Source organism: Macaca fascicularis, chromosome 10, assembly GCF_037993035.2.
Source record: "Macaca fascicularis isolate 582-1 chromosome 10, T2T-MFA8v1.1".
Classification (NCBI taxonomy): Eukaryota; Metazoa; Chordata; class Mammalia; order Primates; family Cercopithecidae; genus Macaca; species Macaca fascicularis.
Genome location: NC_088384.1, coordinates 22395044 through 22413288, shown reverse-complemented (window position 1 = coordinate 22413288; position 18245 = coordinate 22395044). Strand labels below are relative to the sequence as shown.

Genomic DNA, 18245 nt, shown 5'->3' with positions numbered 1-18245 from the left:
CAGGTTGAAAAACAAACTGGTTTTTATTCTAAACACATACTAGGGCAGCATGCTGGCCTCTCCTGCCTCCAGAGGTGCCCCTGCTCCCCACTGTGGTCCTCAATAGACAGAGCAGGAGCTCAGGCTACCCACATGCAGCCCAGCCCTTAGTACCCAAGGGCCTGCCTGTGCCTCACTCTCTGCCTGGGCTAGGGAGGCCCAGGACCCTCGGAGTGGGCAGGCCCACCCTTTCCCTGGGTCACCAGGGTCTCAGTGCCCACTTGTCCTCCAACCAGCAGTGACACGGCACCCTCCACGCGGCCTGTGGCTGCCAGTGCCACCACCGCCTGCTCCGTGGGGAAGCCCATGCGCTCCAGCTGCTGCAGCCTGTGGGGGGTGGGGGGACAAGTGGGGAGTGTCAGGGCCACACCGGCCCCTACACGAGGGGACCCCCCCCCTCTGCCCACTCCACCTTACCGCAGAGAGGAGACAGAGGACTTGGACAGCCATGGTGCGCTCTGGGGCCCCTGGGCTGGCCCGTCAAGAAGTGAGGCCTGGATGCCCTCCTGCAGCATCTGCTCATCCAAGGCCGCCCACATCGGAGTCCCTGGGGAGAAGCTGGCCCCAGCCCAGTCCAGGCTGGCCTCTGAGGAGCCCTCCCAGGTGGGCTGCACAGGCCTCAGGCCTGGTGGGGACAGGGCTGAGCCTTCACGGTGGGACCAGAGGTCAGGGGAGGCTACATAAGGCGGTCCAGGGATGGGAGGCCTAGGGGAGTGGGAACAGAAGAGGGCCTGACTGCCAGCCCTGCCACAGTGCCCACCTGGGCTGGCATCCCCCCCATCACCCTCACCTCACTCCGGCAGGATGGGTGACAGGCAGCTCCACCAGGCTGCCCGGGGTGGGAAGGAGCCTCAGGGGCCAGCACCCCGCCAAGGTCCCGCACAAAATGCCCTCCTGCAGCGCCTGCAGCCGTCGCTCTGAGGGTTCCAGCCACCGGAAGGCCCCAGCTGCGTCTGTCTGCCCAGGGCAGGGCGGCCAGTCAAGGAAAACCAAAAGCAGCCAGGGGTGGGCCCACGCCACAGGCCAGGCCCCATGCCAAGTGTGCTGGCCACCATTCCCTCCCATCTTCTCACTGTGGTCCAGCATGGAATAGCGTCACCCTGGTCAGCAGGAGAGGCTCAGAAAGGAAAAGGGATCTGCCTGAAACTACTCAGCCAGAGCCAGGTATGCCTTACCCCAAAGCCTGGGCTCACCCCTGACCCCCTCTGTTCCCAGAACCCTATGCACCTTTTCAGGTCTGTAACTCAAGGTCCACCCTTCCTGGAAGAAGTCCCATAGACACACCTGCTCTTGCCTTCAGACAGGCCTGGATAACTCCTGTCCCCAATCCAGAGGACAGGGGCCAGCCTGTTCTCTCCAGTGGCACTGTTTTCCCCGATAGGTATGAATCATCTTAGGGCTGGACGAAGTGGCTTACAGCTATATAATCCCACCACTTTGGGAGGCTGAGACGGGAGGATCACTTGAGGCCAGGAGTTCACGACCAGCCTGGGCAACATAGACCCTTTCTCTACAAAAAAAATTTTAAAATTAGCTGAGACCACGTCCAGCTTGAGCCAACTGAGGTGGCTGAGGCAAGAGGATCGCTCGAGCCCAGGAGTTTGAGGCTGTAGTGAGCTATGACAGCGTCGCCACACTCCAGCTTGGGTGACAAAATGAGACCCTGTCTCTAAAAAATTTAAAAAAAAAAAAAAAAATCTCTCTCTCTCAGAAGCAGAACACCCAATAAATAGCACTGTGGCACTATTTATTTTTGAGACAGTCTCGCTCTGTCACGCAGGCTGACGTGCAGTGGTGAAATCTCAGCTCACTGCAACCTCCACCTCCGAGGTTCAAGGAATTCTCCTGCCTCAGCTTCCCGACAGGCACGTGCCATCACACCTGGCTAATTATTTTGTATTCTTAGTAGAGACAGGGTTTCACCATAGGCTGGTCTCAAACTGCTGGTTTCAAGAAATCAGCTCACCTCAGCCTCCCAAAGTGCTAGGATTACAGGCGTGAGCCACTTCACCCAACCTCTAGCACCATTTATTAAAAAGAATATTCTTTTCCTCATTGAATCAACTTGGCACTGTTGTCAAAATAAATTGACTATACAGTAAATGTAACAGTTTATTTCTAGATCGTCAATTCTAGTCCATTGATCTGTATGTCTGTCCTGATGCCAGTACCACAATATCTTGATTATTATAATTCTGTACGGTTTTTTTTTTTCTTTTTGGAGACAGAGTCTTACTCTGTTGCCCAGGCTGGAGTGCAGTGGTGCAGTCTCAGCTCACTGCAACCTCTGTCTCCCAGGTTCCAGTAATTCTCCTGCCTCAGCCTCCTGAACAGCTGGGATTACAGGGATGCACCACCACGCCTTGCTAATTTTTGTATTTTTAGTAGAGATGAGGTTTCACCATGTTGGCCAGGCTGGTCTTGAACTCCTGACCTCAAGTGATCTGTCTGTCTTGGCCTCCCAAAGTGCTGGGATTATAGGCGTGAGTCACTGCGCCCGGCCACTTTTGTAGTTTTAAGTTTTGAAATTGAAAAGTGTAAGTCTTCCAGGTTTGCTTTTCTTTTTCAAGATTATCTGAGGTATTCTGGGTTCTTACATTTCCATATTAATTTTAGGACCAGCTTGCTAATTTCTGCAACAACAAAAAAAGACAACTGAGATTTTGATAAGAATTGTGTGGGATCTATAAATCAACTGGGTAGCATTAACATTTTAACAATATTAAGTATTGCAATCCATGAACATGAGATCTTTCCATTCACTTAGGCTTTTGTTTTTTTTGAGAGGGAGTCTTGCTGTCTCGCCCAGGCTGGAGTGCAGCAGCACTATCTTGGCTCACTGCAGGCTCTGCCTCCTGGATTCAAGCAATTCTCCTGCCTCAGTCTCCCAAGTAACTGGGACTACAGGCGCCTGCCACCACGCCCAGCTAATTTTTGTTTTTTGGGGTTTTCTTTGAGACTGGGGTCTCGCCCTGTCGCCCAGGCTGGAGTGCAGTGGCATGATCTCGACTCATTGCAGCTGCTGCCTCCCAGGTTCAAGCAATTCTCCTGCCTCAGTCTCCTAAGTAGCTGGGATTACAGGCGCATGCCACCACGCCCAGCTAATTTTTGTATTTTTAGTAGAGATGGGGTTTCACCACGTTGGCCAGGCTAGTCTCGAACTCCTGACCTTGTGATCCGCCCACCTTGGCCTCCCAGTGTTGGGATTACAGGCGTAAGGGGATTACACTGTGCCTGGCCTAAGTTTTTAATTTTTAGTAGAGATGGGGCTTCACCATGCTGGTCTCAAACTCCTGACCTCAAGTGATCTGCTCGCCTGGCCTCCCAAAGATCTGGGGTTACAGGCGTGAGCCACTGCACCTGGCCAGGCTTTTAATTTTTTAAACTTTTATTTTTTTGCTCAGAGTGGTTTGGCTATTCAGGGCCTTTTGTGGTTCCATATAAATTTTAGGATTATTTTTTCTATTTCTGTGAAGAATGGCATTGATATTACAGGGAGCCCACAGAGCCCTTTACATTGTAATTGGCACCTCCACCAGGCCATGACCCCCCCAGGTCCCAGCCCAGAGCATGTCCCAGAGGAAGACTTGGAGAAGCTCCTGGAATGTGTGTGCACGGCTCCTTGGTATTGCTTGGGACTTCACCCCTTTGTGCCACTTCCTTCCTAGGCACCCACCCACAGAACCCACACATCCCCACGGGCCCTGGGCTCAGGCAAAGGATACAGGCCAGGCCAGCAAGGAGGCCACAAAGGAGCTGCAGGAAGGGTGGCTCAGAGCTGAGCAGTGGAGTCAGGACAAGCAGCAGCCACGGTGGCAGCCATGGTGGCAGTGCCCCACGGGGCCGTTTAGGGTGGTGTACCTCCCCAGCCAGCATGGCCAGGTGGACAGGCATGTATCCACAGCTGCCGGCTGCACCGGACACCCCAAGGCCTGCCAGCAGTACTGCCAGCAGCCCAGAAGCCAGGGCGAGCAGAGCTGAGGCATGCAGGAATCTCAACGTGCCCAGGTGGCACTCCTGCTGCCAGCCCAGAGTGGGCAGGAGCAGCAGGCTCAGGAGCAGGCCCGGCAGGGCCGTGTGGCCCAGGACATGGGTCAGCAGCCGGTGCACTGGGAGAGAGAAGGGGCTTATGTGCCAGGTTAGTGGCCCCAACATCCAAGGCTGTCCCAGGTGTGCTAGGTTGAAGGTTACCCTACACCAGGGCCACCTGCTGAGCCCACCTCCCCTCCCCAGGAGCCAGTCTGCCCACAGTCAGCCCTTCATCATTGGTGGACGGGACCAAGGACTTCCAAACACTGTGGCTATGCCTCTGTGGTATTAGACAGAACACACCGCACCTGCCACTCAGTCTTTGCACTGACAACCTGCAACTGAGCACTCACTATGTCCCAGACACCATGAAGGTACTCTGCTTCTGTATTTACTAAATCATACCTGGCTGAGAGCATGAGATGGCCTGCTTCAATCCTGGAGCTACCCCATTCCCTCAAGCTGTGTAACCCTGGTCAAATCACTTAACCTCTCTGAGCATCATTGGGGGTCCTCAAATACAAACTGGAGTTGTTATGATTGGGAAACAGGTGCTCAGCTAAGGTCCCTCCTCGAACCCCCAACACCTCCTCCTCCATCCTCATGCTTAGCTGAAAGTCTTAGTTGTTTTCTCTTTTTTTTTGAGACAAAGTCTCAGTCTATCACTCAGGCCAGAGTGCAGTGGCACAACTTCAACTCACTGCAACCTCCACTTCCCAGGTTCAAGTGATTCTCCTGCCTCAGCCTCCCGAGCAGCTGAGATTACAGGCACGTGCCACCACGCCCAACTAATTTTTGTATTTTTAGTAGAGACAGGGTTTCACCATGTTGGTCAGGCTGGTCTCGAACTCCTGACCTCAAGTGATCCACCTGCCTCAGCCTCCCAAAGTGTTGGGATTACAGGCGTCAGCCACTGCGCTCAGCCTTAGTTCTTATTTCAAGGAAAAGCTGCCAGACCGGGAAACCATGAGAAAAGCACTCCTACCCACAGGTTCCAGCCCACCCTGCCAAATCCTCTGCCTCCCTTCTTGGCTGTGGATGTGCTGAGCATGCTCCTAAGGCCACGCTTCCCCCGGGACACTGGGCCCCATCCCTGCTTGACCCCTGGAGGCCTTGTGCTGCTCCTGCCAACTGGGCCCAGGCCCTACAGCAAGTCTCCTGCTTCCTCCAAGGTCCACGTGGCTGGCCCTCACCCTGCCAGGGGTCCAGCAACAGCTCCGGCGCCAGGACCAGGCTGGGGCCGGCCCCCACCAGCCACAGGCTGCTCATCAGCAGCATCAGGACTGAGGAGGCGAGAGGCAGCGCCGGGGACAGTGGGCCATGGGAGCCCCTGGCATGCATAGCTTGGTTGAGGATGGTCAAGGGTGGTCCTAGGGCTGTGCGCTGGGGGTAAAAGAAAACAATAACAAGTCGTTATTGGAGGTTTTGTCTCACCAATACCCTCTCAAGCACCTTATCAACAGCCCTATTTTACAGAGGTGGAAACAGGCTGGAGAGGCAGGCCCAGCAGCTCGGCCATAGTGGAGCTCAGACCCTAACCCATGCACTCATAAGCCATCTTGCCATTCCACTCACCTCTGTTTAAGGACTGGCAGGGGACAGGCATAGAGACTCCTGAGTCCTGATGGGCCCTAAACTCCCAAAAAGAGGGGTTCAGCCCCTCACCCCCCTGGGCGAATTCAGGGCCATCTCTAGCCCGCTTCTGTCCTCCCCCTTCCCTCAGGCTACTACCTCCCTCCTTCCTCCCCTACCCTGTGCCCAGCCTTAATGCTCCAGATGGTTTCAGTTGCCCTTGACCCTGGAGTGGGGCCAGCCAATGGGCAAGCAGACCGGGGAAGGGTGGGGCAGAAGGGCAGGAGTCCCACACCTTGAGCCACACTAAGAGACCTGGGACTGAGACATCCCCTTTGAGGGTGAGCCCATCCACCATAAGCCTCCTCCTGCATCCTTACTGGCACAGCCCCTCTGGCCGTAGCTCCCCTTTCCACAGGAAGGCTCCAGTATGGGCTCCACCTCTTTCTGCTCCGTGTCCCAAGGCAAGTTTCCAACCTCATCTTTTTACAGATGAGCCTCATTTTACAGATGAGCCTCTCCCTTCTCATCTATAAAATGGGAATTCAGAAATTCCTTTCCTCAGAGGATGATGAAATAAAAAGGAATAGGCTAAGGTAGGCCCTGGCCCACAACTCTTGCTCCATAAATCATAGCAATCCCCACTAATCATGGCGGGCGTTGGTAGCCACCAACTGGCCCATCGAGAAGGCCTCAATATGGAGGTGGCTGCTCCAGCCTAGCTGGTCCCAGCTTTGGCCCTCAAACATGGCCTTTCCCTGCTCACCAAAGCAAGGCCTTCTTCCCTGTGCTCTCCTCTTGCATCCAGCCTGTCCTCCAGGGCCTGTAGGTCCCTGGTCAAGCCTCTCTGTCCCAGGACTCCCACTGAGCTGATTCAGGGCAGGAAGCAGGATCCCAGAGAGACAAGAAGGCTGCCTAATTTGCTCCCCTGCCAAGCGCGTTCTCCACAGCTACCAGTTTCCTGCAGGAAAAATGTGGAAAGCTCCTCAGCCTGCATTGTCCTTCCCTCCATTTCGCCAGCAGGCAAACTCCTATTTTACTCTTGGAAGCCCAGCTCAAATATCCCTTCCCCTCCTCTGGCCCCCCAACATCAGGGATCTTATCCTTAGGAGCACAGCTTGACCAGTCTGTCTCCCTAGGCAGGTGGTCTGAGCTCATGGCTCCTCTGATCAAACCCCACCTTTCCCAGGGTATTCGCAGCACACAACCAGTGCTTTATATATGTTCACTGAAAAAAGGACACTAGCTTGACTCCTGGTCCTGCTGAGGGATTTGAAGGTGAACCCTGCCCTTCGTAGACCCGGGTATCCAGCTAGGGGGCTGGGGTTAGAGGTCCAGAGAGGTGGGCAGGGCCAGCCTTGCCTGGAGGCAGGGTTTGGGGCCAAGACACCCACCGTAAACCTCCTCCTGTATCCTCACCTCACAACCATTCCCCAGCTCTGGGCGCCTTAGCAAGGGTGAAAGGCTTGCCCGTGGACACTCGGAACTGGGACTTGAGCCCCCTCGACCTCACTTTCTTCAATCTATGAAACGGGCAGTGCACCACCAGGCCCTGCCTACCTTACTGGGAAGCCGGGAGGGCAGAATGGAAAGACAAGGACGAAGATTCTTCCGGGTGGCGGATAGAGTAGGGGGTCCCAGGATCTGTCTGGTTCGAACTCAGCTGGGGACTTTGCAAAGATACTCAATTTCCTTGGACCTCAGTTTCCCCTTCTGTAGAAACAAGGGTATTGGATGAGGGATGATTAAAGGGCGTGCTCCACCTCGACCGTTACCGGGGACGGGGTCTCGGGGCCAGAAACGGCGTTCGAGGCCTCCCACCTAGCCGACCGGCCTCGGGGCCCTTCCCCGCTGGCCCGGGCCACGCGTCCCGGGTACTCACTGCAGAGCGCGCCCAGCAACCCCGAAAGGCCGGTCGGGGACCCGGGCTGGGAGTCGGGACTCTAGCTCCCGGGCGAGATCGGGGAACCCTGAATCCATTCCGCGCACACCCGGCCGCGTGACCCCGGCCGACCGGCTGGCGCGCCACCCATTCCCCGCGGCCCGCAGATTAGTCAGCAGTTGTTCTAGTCCGGGTCCCTTCCCCCAGCCCTCCCGCCGATCTCCGTCTGCCTGCAGGGCAGACTCTTCAGCGACGGTCCCTAGAGCCAGCGGACGGAACCATTCCAAACAACCTAGCCTCGTGAAGAGAGCCTCTCCGGTTTCACACTGAGACCCGCTCACCGGCGCTCTGGCCCCTTAGGTGCTATTTTGGCCCGAGTGTCACGTCGGGCGCTCTTTAGAGAGGATTGGGACAAGGGTTGCGCACGCGAAGAACGAGAAAGCGGTGGTTCATCCCTCCTGACCCCACCCCCGTGGCCTGGCCTGATGGTCGCGCCCGGGGTTGCGGGATTTGCGCCTGCGCAGTGCGGCGCCTAGAGGGAAAGCGAGAGGGAGACGGACGTTGAGAGAACGAGGAGGAAGGAGAGAAAATGGCGTCCACGGGTGAGTATGGTGGAACTGCGGTCGCGCTGGCGGTAGCCGGAACGCCCAAACTGGGGGTCGTTCGTCTCTGGGCTTGGCTGGGAAGACTGAGTGGAGTTGCCGAGAGGGGTTTGAGGCACCCGCCGCGACCCGACGAGCTCGGGGATCCGCGTTCCTCTCCCCTCCCCCCACCGGGCGGGCCGGTTCTGGAATCTTCCGGCGCCCGCGGCGCGCAGGGGGCTCGCTGCGGCGGTGGCGCGCGGGGCCCGCTTTGGCCTCCATTGTGTGGCGGTCCTCGCGCCCTGCGCTCCGGGCCTCCCGCCACGTGGGCGGGGCCTGCGGCCTTCGAGGCCCTGCGTGAAGCGGAGGATTTGGCCAGGCCTCGAGCCGGTCACTGTGAAACCGCCGGGGAGGCCGCAGGCTGCTATCCCTGTGAGGCCTCCCTCCGCGTTTTCAGGGTTTCCCGAGAAACCAGGGAAAAAAGCAAAGAAAGATACCGTGGATTTGTGGGCCGAGGGGTGCCGGCCTATGAGCGGGAGCCCCGTCATCTTTAAGGCCCAGTCGGCTGGGGCGTCTGGCGCTGCCGAACTGCCCCCTCGGCGTCTTCCAGCCCCAAGCCGAACTTCTGCCCTCTTGGGCTTTAGACAGAATGTGCTTCCCTCCTCCAGGGCCCCCAGTTTGCCACTTTTTTGGGTTTCTCTATTTTTATCGTTATTTATTAATTCACGCCCTCCCCTCCCCCAAAACCAATTAAGTGGCTTCCCAGGGCCCTTTTTCTGCAAACGCCGAGGGACATCCGTTGTATAATAAGACCAGCCTGGATCGAGAGACGAGAAATGCTACCAGGAAGGTATTTCTGGCCTCTCTGACCTAGGAGGAACAAAAGGCCGAGCCTGCATTTGAATTATATTTCAGCAGTGGTCTCGCACGTTTATTCGCCTGCGTTAGGCCGGCAGGCCTGTTGATTTCGTAGGTCGACAGAGGTGAGGGAAAAGAGGCCAGTAGAGGCGATCTTAAAGGCACTTGAAAGCAAGCCCCGGATGGGAACTCCTAAATGGGAGTAGAGTGGTCATTGATGGAAGGAGCATTTAAGAGTGTCGCCTAGCCACCACCTGCAGTTCGCAAGCTGTGGGTACACTAACCCGCGGAAATTGGCAGGGTGGAGCATTTTTGCCTCTGGGGGTATTCTCAGGCCACCTGATTCCAGGCCTTAGAGACAGTGGGAGAAGATGAGAGGGAAGACGGGAAAAGCTCTGGACCCTCCAGAGTTTTTAGAGTCCAGAATCCAGCAACTTAAGGACAGTTTAAGAATTCACCCCATCTGTGTGGTCAGTAAACAGGTAAGTGTTGGGTGTTCTTGCTGGGATACCAAAGAAGGCCTGTAGAAGAGAGGACTCTGAAATACCACAGCTAAACCTCCTGGTGGAAAGTGGTTTCCTAGGTTCCCTATCCACCCTCTTCTCCTCTGCAAAAGCCTGAAAAGGCATAACGTGTGCGTTGACATTTTTGCATGGCCGGACATGTCTTTTTTTCAGTCAACTTTGTTCAAACCTTGTTCACTAGTAACTACCATGTGCTTGTACTGTATTAGAATTACAGTTGTGGTTTCTGTTGACACAAAGTAAACACATTAGGCCTGGCTGGGGGGCCTTCAGAGAGTCACATAAGTAATCTGGGCCTTAGTTTCCTTTCCTGTAAAATACAGAAGTTAGGCTAGACCTGTTAAGCTTTTGAGCCTTTCTGACCTTCCTGCATAACCATTCCACAAATTTGTCCCATGCTGACTTCAACTCAGGTAGTGTGAAGCAACTTCCATAGTGACTGCTATAAAGTGTTAAAGCATTGCCTTGGGTTAATAATAATAGAGGTTTTCTCTCCTCGTGTGTATCTCATGTAGAAAAGACTCGCTGCAGTCTAGAACCCCCACCCCTCAATCACAGTGAAGTGATTTTTAGTGAAGTCTTTGGCTCACTTTTGGGGGTTAAAAACAAACACGGTTGTTGAATAATCTGACCAGTTTGTAATTGTATTAGGTTGGTGCAAAAGTAATTGTAGTTTTGCCATTTTAGTGACAAAAACCGCAATTACTTTTGCACCAACCTAATAGCTTGTTTGAGGTCCAGTGATGTTTGTGTGCTCTAGGAAGATAAACTTAAGTTCATGAAACAAATTTGCTACCTTCCATAGCCCACCAGTTAGTATAGGGCCGAATCCTTTGGTTTCTCACTGTTAAGAGGTCATTAGTTGTTCCATATCAGCTTTGCCAGTTTTATGTTTTACATAACTGCTATTGTGTAAAAGTCGTCTTGCAAACTGTACTTACATGTCGGTGATTTAGAATCATTTCTCAAAGACCTTAACAAAACGTGGATTAAAATATTTGATATTGAATGATTCATTGCTGTGTATATTTTGTATATGCCACGTGGAAGAAATGATTTGCATTTAGTTTTAATGTCACAGAGAGTATGACTTGTAGTGCTATTGAAAATGCCTTTAAGATTGCCATGAACAAATTATTTTTTCATTATAGGTAGCCTTTGGGCAGTTGATTTGATCCTCTTGGTGATTCAGGGTTTTGAGTTACGAGTGTGTACAAAGGAAAGAAAGTAGTCCACTAACGTATAGAGGGGTAGACAGATAAGCCAACGTGAAGAGATGGATTCAGCAAAGCTCTCTCAGGCCGCCCGAGGGATTGTGAGGCTGGCTTTGGATTGCGTGAAGTGGATGCAATAAAGAGCTGTCAATTGTTGATTTTGGATAAGGGACTACTTTCTGATTGGAAAATAAAGGACCCCTTTTTTTCCGTCCTAATGGCAGTAACTGTCTTCAGACAGAACAAGATATGTATTCTTGTGGAGAAGAAAGAATTGGGCAGAATTTTCAAAAATAATTAACTGCCTTTAAAAAAACTAAACTTACCTAACTTCAATGCAGTAGTGCTCTAAAAACTATTTTCTTTTTGTTTTTACTACTTGTAGACACCTCAGTGGACCAGAGTTTTTGGTACCTTTGGATGCATGCTGTGAATTTCATAGGAAAAGGAAAATTATAGGGAGGTTTACTTTTTAAAGTCGAAATCATTTTGAGTTGTATGAGAGACAATGGTGTTGCCAAATTTTTCCCAGAAAGGTTAAATGCTTTTTCTTCTTTGCCTGTCTTCAGGATTCTGCCTTAGTTTTGCTTCACCAGGATTTATAATATATCTAGCTTTTAAGTTGCTGCACAAATGTAGTTCTGACACAGCAAACCCTTTAAAACACTGGAGTGTGGTGACTGCCCTCTTTTCTGCCATTCTGTTTCACTGTCATTGAGCTAGGGAATGGTGGTTTGTCTAACTTGCTAAAGGGAGGGGAGTGAAAACTAATTTTTGAGAAGAGGTAGGTTCTAACCTAACCAGTCTAGTGTTAAACTTTGTATTGTTGTTGCATGCCTCCGTTTTATATGAGGGAAAAAACTTCTGATCCTGTTGTAAGTCTGAGATATTGATGATCATCTGTGTTTCAAATGACAGTCGGAATTGGGATGGGTTTTGTGGTCATGAGAACATGCAAAGTATACCTGCCACATCAGCTGATCTTGACCTCATTAGCTAGTCCCATAATCAAATGTTGAGTTTAACTGGCTTAGACTTTTTTTTCTATTAGGTTTTGAGAGATAAGGGGGACTCATTTGGACCTGTATTGGCAGGTCCCCCTACAGTTTAAATAATTCTTTCTGCCACGTGAATTCTTTCCCCCTTTTTTCTCTTCTTGTTTCTGCTAACTACACTATTTTTTCTCCTCGTTTTCCTCTAGATTACAGTACCTATAGCCAAGCTGCAGCGCAGCAGGGGTAAGTCAGTCTTCTATAACCGCATTTTGTCTGTGATTAATATTTTTTGAGTATGGAGCCTTCTATAATTGTAGAGGTGGTATTTGAATGTTCTCTATTCAAGTTGTTGCATTTAATTCTTTTGCAGCTACAGTGCTTACACCGCCCAGCCCACTCAAGGATATGCACAGACCACCCAGGTAATCTTTAAGATAATTATATGTAGCTGCACCTCTAAGTAAAATCAGTAAATTATCTAGTTATCTTTCAGTTATCCAGTGAAACAAATGAGTAATGTGTGTGTGATAGTAAAATACCCAGGCATTTCAAGCTTTCACAGTGGGAGTGTGAAGGACTCCATTCTGCCATCATAAATGAAACCATTCAGAGGCTGATAATTGGCTCTCTATAACTTTTTAGTATGATTTCTCAAGTTAGGTGCCCTGTTCCATGCTTGGTCCTTCTTCATTATGTTTAAATTTAGTGAATTTATTCATCATAGCAGTTCTGCAAAGGACAAGGATGATATGACCATTCTGCAGAGGAGAACATTGCAGTGCATAGATATCAAGTAACTTGCCAGTGGTCGTACAGTAAGTGGTGGGATTAGCTCTAAAAACTGGTGACCTAGCCAAGGAGCTCCTGATTTCCAGTGAAGAGTCTGTTAAAAAGCCTGGGCCAACAGATTCTAGAAATTAGCCTTCTAGTGTTCTCAAGATGATGTTGGATTCTGAAATGATCCATACCATAAAATGGATACTAATAACTGCCTTGGAAACATGTTCTAGGACAGGCAGAATGTGATGTCTCTGGCAGATCTTACTTGACTGGTCATTTAAACAAACCTAGAGAATAATCATGCTAATATCTGAAAGAACAGCTTATTCCTTGCCTGATTTTAAGTATTATTGATGTCTAAGTTCAAAAGACAGTACTCCTGATGTGCCCACCATAAGAGGACATACAGCGTTCTGGTTCATTTTCTTTGAAGTGGTGTAGTAGTTTTAAAGTCTTTTGTCAGGCTGAAAATCTGGTTTTCAATTTTTTCTGACAGATTTTAGCCCTCTTCATTGCTTTCTCTTTGTTCATTTGTCTTCCTACCTTTTGTTTCCAATCACTAAAACTGTGCTACGCTAAGTGCTGGCAATTAATACACCTGTGCCCTTATTGCTCTTCCCTTGAGACTGTCTTGTTAATCTCGTGTATAGTTAACTGAGGTTTTGCCTGATTATCTTTTTTCCCCCTCTGAGAAGCTGTGAATGACATTGCCTACTTATCTAATGAGCTTTTTTTATAGCTAACTTTACCATAATATGAGTGAGTTAGATAAGGGATAACTCATGATACTGTGATTATTTGTCTTTTTTTTTTTTTTTTTTTTCTCTCTCTTCTAGAAAGGAATGTTTTTTACTTTGGTTCTCCAATTTAGAAACTTAGCAATCCCTTTTATTGCTAAAATACAAAAGTTGATATATGAAGTTCTTGCATTCATTTTTTTGGAGCAGGCATATGGGCAACAAAGCTATGGAACCTATGGACAGCCCACTGATGTCAGCTATACCCAGGCTCAGACCACTGCAACCTATGGGCAGACCGCCTATGCAACTTCTTATGGACAGCCTCCCACTGGTAAGGCCTGCCTTGGAGAGGTATTTGGGTCGTTTTGGCTAGGGCATTGGCTAAGAAGTTTATTAGTCATGCTTTTGGATGTATATTCTGGTCCATACCTTGGCATCTGGGGAATCCTTTATTCTTAGGAAGAGGTATTTTTTCTCTTTCTTTCCTACTCTTATAGTCTTGAGAGATTTCCAATAGAATGTGGGTGGGATAAATTCCAAGAGAGAAAAGAACTTTTAACTGTTTTATACAGTGTATTGAATAATCTCACGACGAAATGGAGACTATTTAAAAGATTTTGCTAATGCTAATACTGAGTAAGAATGAGCCTTCTTAAATTGAGCTGCTTAAAAATCAAACTGGTTTTCACATGTTTGCTTCATCTGATAGTGTACCCTCTACTTTTTGTTTTGTGCTTTCCACAGTAGAAGGGACCAGTACAGGTTTGACTATCCTGCTCATTCTTGCATGGGAAATGCTTTCCATCTTGTCTAACCCTGTAATGTTAATCCTTTAGGTGTTTTCATTTGTTTAACACCCAAACTTTCTAACATCACACACAGTAAGGTGCTAATGAAAAACTGCTTCAGGTGCCATTTGCAGATCCATGTCCTATTCTTTATATGATTTTGGGAAAGGTTTTCTTATTTAATATTACTTTGTTTCAAGCCTTAATAATAGTTATTTACCTTCCCAAAGGTATTTCAGATGATTTCTCCCCAGCTGATTTTCCCCTGTTCCCTGAAGGATAGATTGCATGATGAGATTTATGTAGAGGAGCAGACTGCCACCCTGCATGTATCATGTTTGTCTATTGGTTGGTTTCCAGTCCAGACACATTTTATTTTCTGTTTTAAGTGTTATGAATTATTTTAATCCATGATATGTCTTGAATATATATAACATTGTTCCAAGAAACGAAAAAATAAACTATTCTAAGAATTAGAAGAAATGGTATTCTGATGCTGAGGTTGGGTGGGATACATGAAAAATCTATGATAATTTTTTTGTGTTCAGTGCTGTGTAATGTTTCAGGCTCTCTATCCCCGCCCCTTTTATTATTGCTATTACAAAGGACTGTTTAATAAAGTCTTAAAGATACCAGAGCTCTTATTTTCAAACTGTCTTTAGTTCTGCATTATATATAGTCCAGTTAAGGGGAAAAACTTGTCTGTAATTTATCTCATTGAGTACCAGTGTCCTGATTTTGATGGGAAGTAATTCCTAACCCGTCTAGGGCGTTTCTTGAATAGGATGGGAAATGTTTATCTAAACTTTGTAGTGGTGTTCATTGCAGCTGTGGGAAGAGCTGGAACTAATTTATGCAGTTTGGATTTTTTAGCATAGAATTTTGAAATTGTGAGATAGACTTCATGTATTAAAGCTATTACATTTTTTAAAACAAGTATGATGTGAAAATTAATGTGGCCTAGATCTAACCTTTGGAATCCTTAGATCATTTTACAGGGATGAGACGGAGTGATTTACAGGCAAATTAATGGTTCTCTAGAGCCATGTATCCCATTGTCATTGGTTGAAAAAGCTCCATCATGACTGTGGGCCTGAAAAGTACAGGTCACTCTAGTATAGAGACTAGTAGCTTTGATGAGCTGGAGATTGCACTTAATAATGTTTGTATAGAATTCACAGTTTATGGGGTGGCCTTATCTCCCTTAATCTTCCCAAGAATTTTTGGGGTATAAAAACACCAAAATTGGCCGGGCACGGTGGCTCAAGCCTGTAATCCCAGCACTTTGGGAGGCCGAGACCGGCGGATCACAAGGTCAGGAGATCGAGACCATCCTGGCTAACCCAGTGAAACCCCGTCTCTACTAAAAAATACAAAAAACTAGCCGGGCGAGGCGGCGGGCGCCTGTAGTCCCAGCTACTCAGGAGGCTGAGGCAGGAGAATGGCGTGAACCCGGGAGGCGGAGCTTGCAGTGAGCTGAGATCCAGCCACTGCACTCCAGCCTGGGCGACAGACCGAGACTCCGTCTCAAAAAAAAAAAAAAACACCAAAATTAAGCCTGATAAGGAAACTGTGTGAACAAAACTAAGCAGGAGTCTAATCGGTAGTGAGTGATTTCAAGCACACAAGCTGCATTTTTCCTTACCTCATGCTGCCTTTGAACATAAAAGTTACTGGATAATCATTGGAGGGAATAGATAAAAATACACTGTTCTAGGATTTTTAAAAATTAAACATCAGAAGAAAGGGGCTATATAACGTCAATACAATGGAATTCTTAAAAACTTTTAATTTTTACATTGAACAAAAATTTTGGTCGGTTTGTGTAATACTTCTTACCACCTTTTTCCTTCGAGTTGTCAGCACATAGTAGGTGTGTTTTCTTTTTTTGCCACTGGTCTTTTTTTTGGTCATTAAATCATTTTGCTCTGTTGATTTTTGTTCATTTTGCTTGGCTGCTTTTGTGGGTACTACAGATTAATTAAAAGATTATTTATTAACCCAGTGTCTATTGTTGTAATCCTTAGCATGACAAGGCCCTAACTGTTGCTGCGTAGTTTTATGACATGAGTTATTGCCCTGATCACTTTTAGTTTTTTGTTTTTTTAATTGCCCTCCCTGTAAATCTTATAGGTGTTCTGTCATGTAGTGGGGAGTAATCGGTGTATGAACGGTAGGGTAGATGGTATTAGATTCTAATTAAATTTAAATAAATGAATGCCTTATGTGGTTGACCTTAGGACTCTGCAAAAAACTTAAGCAGTTCAGATGAACAACATGCTAACTCAAAAACTTTTTTTGCTTGGGGCTTCCTGTTTTCTGAAAGAAACTATGTATGCTTTCATATACATTTTAACCCAGCAATTTTGACAAGGAAATTACTATCTCTGTGTATGATTTCAGAATTTCCTTTTAATATTTGAGGTAGAGAAGAAAAGTATTATTATTTTTTTTATTTTTTTTTTTTTTTTGAGACGGAGTCTCGGTCTGTCGCCCAGGCTGGAGTGCAGTGGCCGGATCTCAGCTCACTGCAAGCTCCGCCTCCCGGGTTCACGCCATTCTCCGGCCTCAGCCTCCCGAGTAGCTGGGACTACAGGCGCCCGCCGCCTCGCCCGGCTAGTTTTTTGTATTTTTTAGTAGAGACCGGGTTTCACTGGGTTAGCCAGGATGGTCTCGATCTCCTGACCTCGTGATCCGCCGGTCTCGGCCTCCCAAAGTGCTGGGATTACAGGCTTGAGCCACCGCGCCCGGCCAAGAAAAGAGTATTATTATACTCTGTGCTACAAAAGGTGATTTTACAAAAGGAAACTGATACTTGTTTTTGGCTGGTATGTGAGGACACTTCAAGGCCCTAAATCTTAACTAAAATGGGCAGTCTTGATTCAGGATTTATTTTAAATACAGAAACTTTTTCTTCAGTGAGATTTAGACTTTTTTTTCTCTGATGGATATAAATGCCAGCACCTAGACCAAAGCTTTGTTTTTTTTAAGTTAGGGTCTCTTTCTGTTGCCTAGGCTGGATCTTGTCTTACTGCAGCCTTGACCTCCCAGCCTCAAGCGGTCCACCCACCTCAGCCTCCCAAGTAGCTGTGACTAAAGGCTCATGCCACCATGCCCAGCTAAGTTTGTTTATTTTTTGAAGAGGCGAGGTCTCACTGTATTGCCCAGGATGGTATCTTAACTGCTGAACTCAAGCAGTCCTCCCACCTCAGCATCCCAAAGTGTAAACCAAATTTCTTATTGCATGGCTTAATTGTACCCATTGACCTTGAGGAAGAAGAGCCCAGCACCGGGAATGGTTGTAACACTTCTTACAATAAAAGGGACTCTAGTTAGGAGCTACAGACTTTTGTGGTTTTGGTCATGCTCCATGCCCAGGTCCCAAAGGGAAAGGCATGGATCCTGCCTGGTCTGATAGAGGCAGGAGCTAGGGAGAGAGTGCATCTTGCTTTGCAGCATACCTGTGAGAGCAGGTCTTTTCTGACACCTGATTAGTGAAGTACTGAAGGGAAAGAGGGACTCTAGGGTTTACCTCCAATATTGCTGAGCAGGAAAAGGCCTTTTGCTTGTGGTAGGTAAGTAAGAGAGGAATGGAGCTGAGTAACTTGATAACCAGGCAGGAATCTGCTTTATGATGTGAAAATATTACCTTTTAAATGTTTGGAGCAGTATTGAAGTTTAATTTGAAATAATTAACCAAAAAAGTTTAACCTGTGTTAAGCAACTATAATTTATAGTTTATCTTTATTATTCATGTGCTTAAGTAATTGAGCTTGTTCTTCACGTGATGTAGTGCTTGGAACTAAAAGAAAGTGATTAATTACTACCCAAATTACAGGTTTTAGTATTAGAACTAGTACCTGGATCATTATTTTGTAATTATTTTAAAATGCTATGTCATTTGCCTTTTACCTTTTTTTCTGGGATATTTTTTTCCTGCTTGAGGGCATTTTGGGGCGTGTAAGTTTGTTCAGAAACTTGTTAAGAAGACCTGCTAGCAAAATTAGTACAGACTTGGCAAAAACAGACTTGTCTCCTATTCACAGCGTTCAAGAGGGGTCAGAAGGAACCCTGCTTTCTGTAGCATGACATGCCATTTCTCTTAGGTGTGGTTTTAGAGCAAATGAGACGGTTACTTTACCAAAAACTAGGTATATTCAGAGAACTTACGCTTTAAATAGTAGTTTGTTGCTACTATTGCTGAAGGGGGAATATTTAAAGGGATTCAATATCATGATGGTTT

At 48.0% G+C, this 18245-nt stretch overlaps 2 protein-coding genes across 31 annotated transcripts in view; one reads left to right on the top strand and one right to left on the bottom strand.

The window, feature by feature from the left end:
• Positions 1–4: 4 nt before the first annotated feature.
• On the bottom strand, positions 5–7756 carry RHBDD3 (rhomboid domain containing 3). 19 transcript variants are annotated; one of them, XR_012418878.1, is made up of 9 exons: positions 7523–7756; positions 7201–7353; positions 6407–6601; positions 6021–6170; positions 5262–5451; positions 3765–4148; positions 830–996; positions 457–744; positions 5–366 (listed from the first exon to the last, which is right to left on the bottom strand). XR_012418878.1 is itself a non-coding variant. In XM_045363869.2 (9 exons), exons 4-9 carry the CDS (start codon positions 6168–6170, stop codon positions 189–191), a joined length of 1353 nt encoding a protein of 450 aa, XP_045219804.2. In that variant the 5' UTR covers positions 6407–6601; positions 7201–7353; positions 7523–7756; the 3' UTR covers positions 5–188. The 19 variants fall into 19 exon arrangements, 12 of the variants coding, with proteins under 12 accessions (XP_045219804.2, XP_045219805.2, XP_045219806.2 ...); XR_012418879.1 differs by having other exon boundaries at positions 457–597; XR_012418881.1 differs by lacking the exon at positions 6021–6170 and adding an exon at positions 5644–5699.
• Positions 7757–8056: 300 nt separating this feature from the next.
• EWSR1 (EWS RNA binding protein 1) overlaps positions 8057–18245 on the top strand; it is a 32778-nt gene continuing 22589 nt past the window's right edge. For 6 of the 12 annotated variants that reach the window (XR_012418875.1, XR_012418876.1, XM_005567685.5 and 3 more), the window contains exons 1-5: positions 8057–8124; positions 11901–11937; positions 12065–12116; positions 13422–13545; positions 13959–13976. Coding sequence is in view for 10 of the 12 variants with exons in the window: in XM_005567685.5 (XP_005567742.1) it covers positions 8112–8124; positions 11901–11937; positions 12065–12116; positions 13422–13545; positions 13959–13976 (244 nt within the window). In the remaining 2 variants the exon portion in view is untranslated. The remainder of the gene's footprint in view (positions 8125–11900; positions 11938–12064; positions 12117–13421; positions 13546–13958; positions 13977–18245) is intronic. The other 6 variants (XM_045363858.3, XM_074004086.1, XM_005567687.5 and 3 more) reach the window with 2 other exon arrangements.

Bases quoted from the DNA above. Each gene is read 5' to 3' on its own strand.
- RHBDD3 (XM_045363869.2), bottom strand. From the start codon at position 6,170: ATGAGAAGGGAGAGGCTCATCTGTAAAATGAGGCTCATCTGTAAAAAG. The intron at 993-3,764 runs GTATCCTTTGCC...CTGGGCAGACAG, and splicing joins CCTCCTTGCTGGCCTGGCCT to ACGCAGCTGGGGCCTTCCGG. The intron at 745-829 runs GTGAGGGTGATG...CCACTCCCCTAG, and splicing joins ACCCATCCTGCCGGAGTGAG to GCCTCCCATCCCTGGACCGC.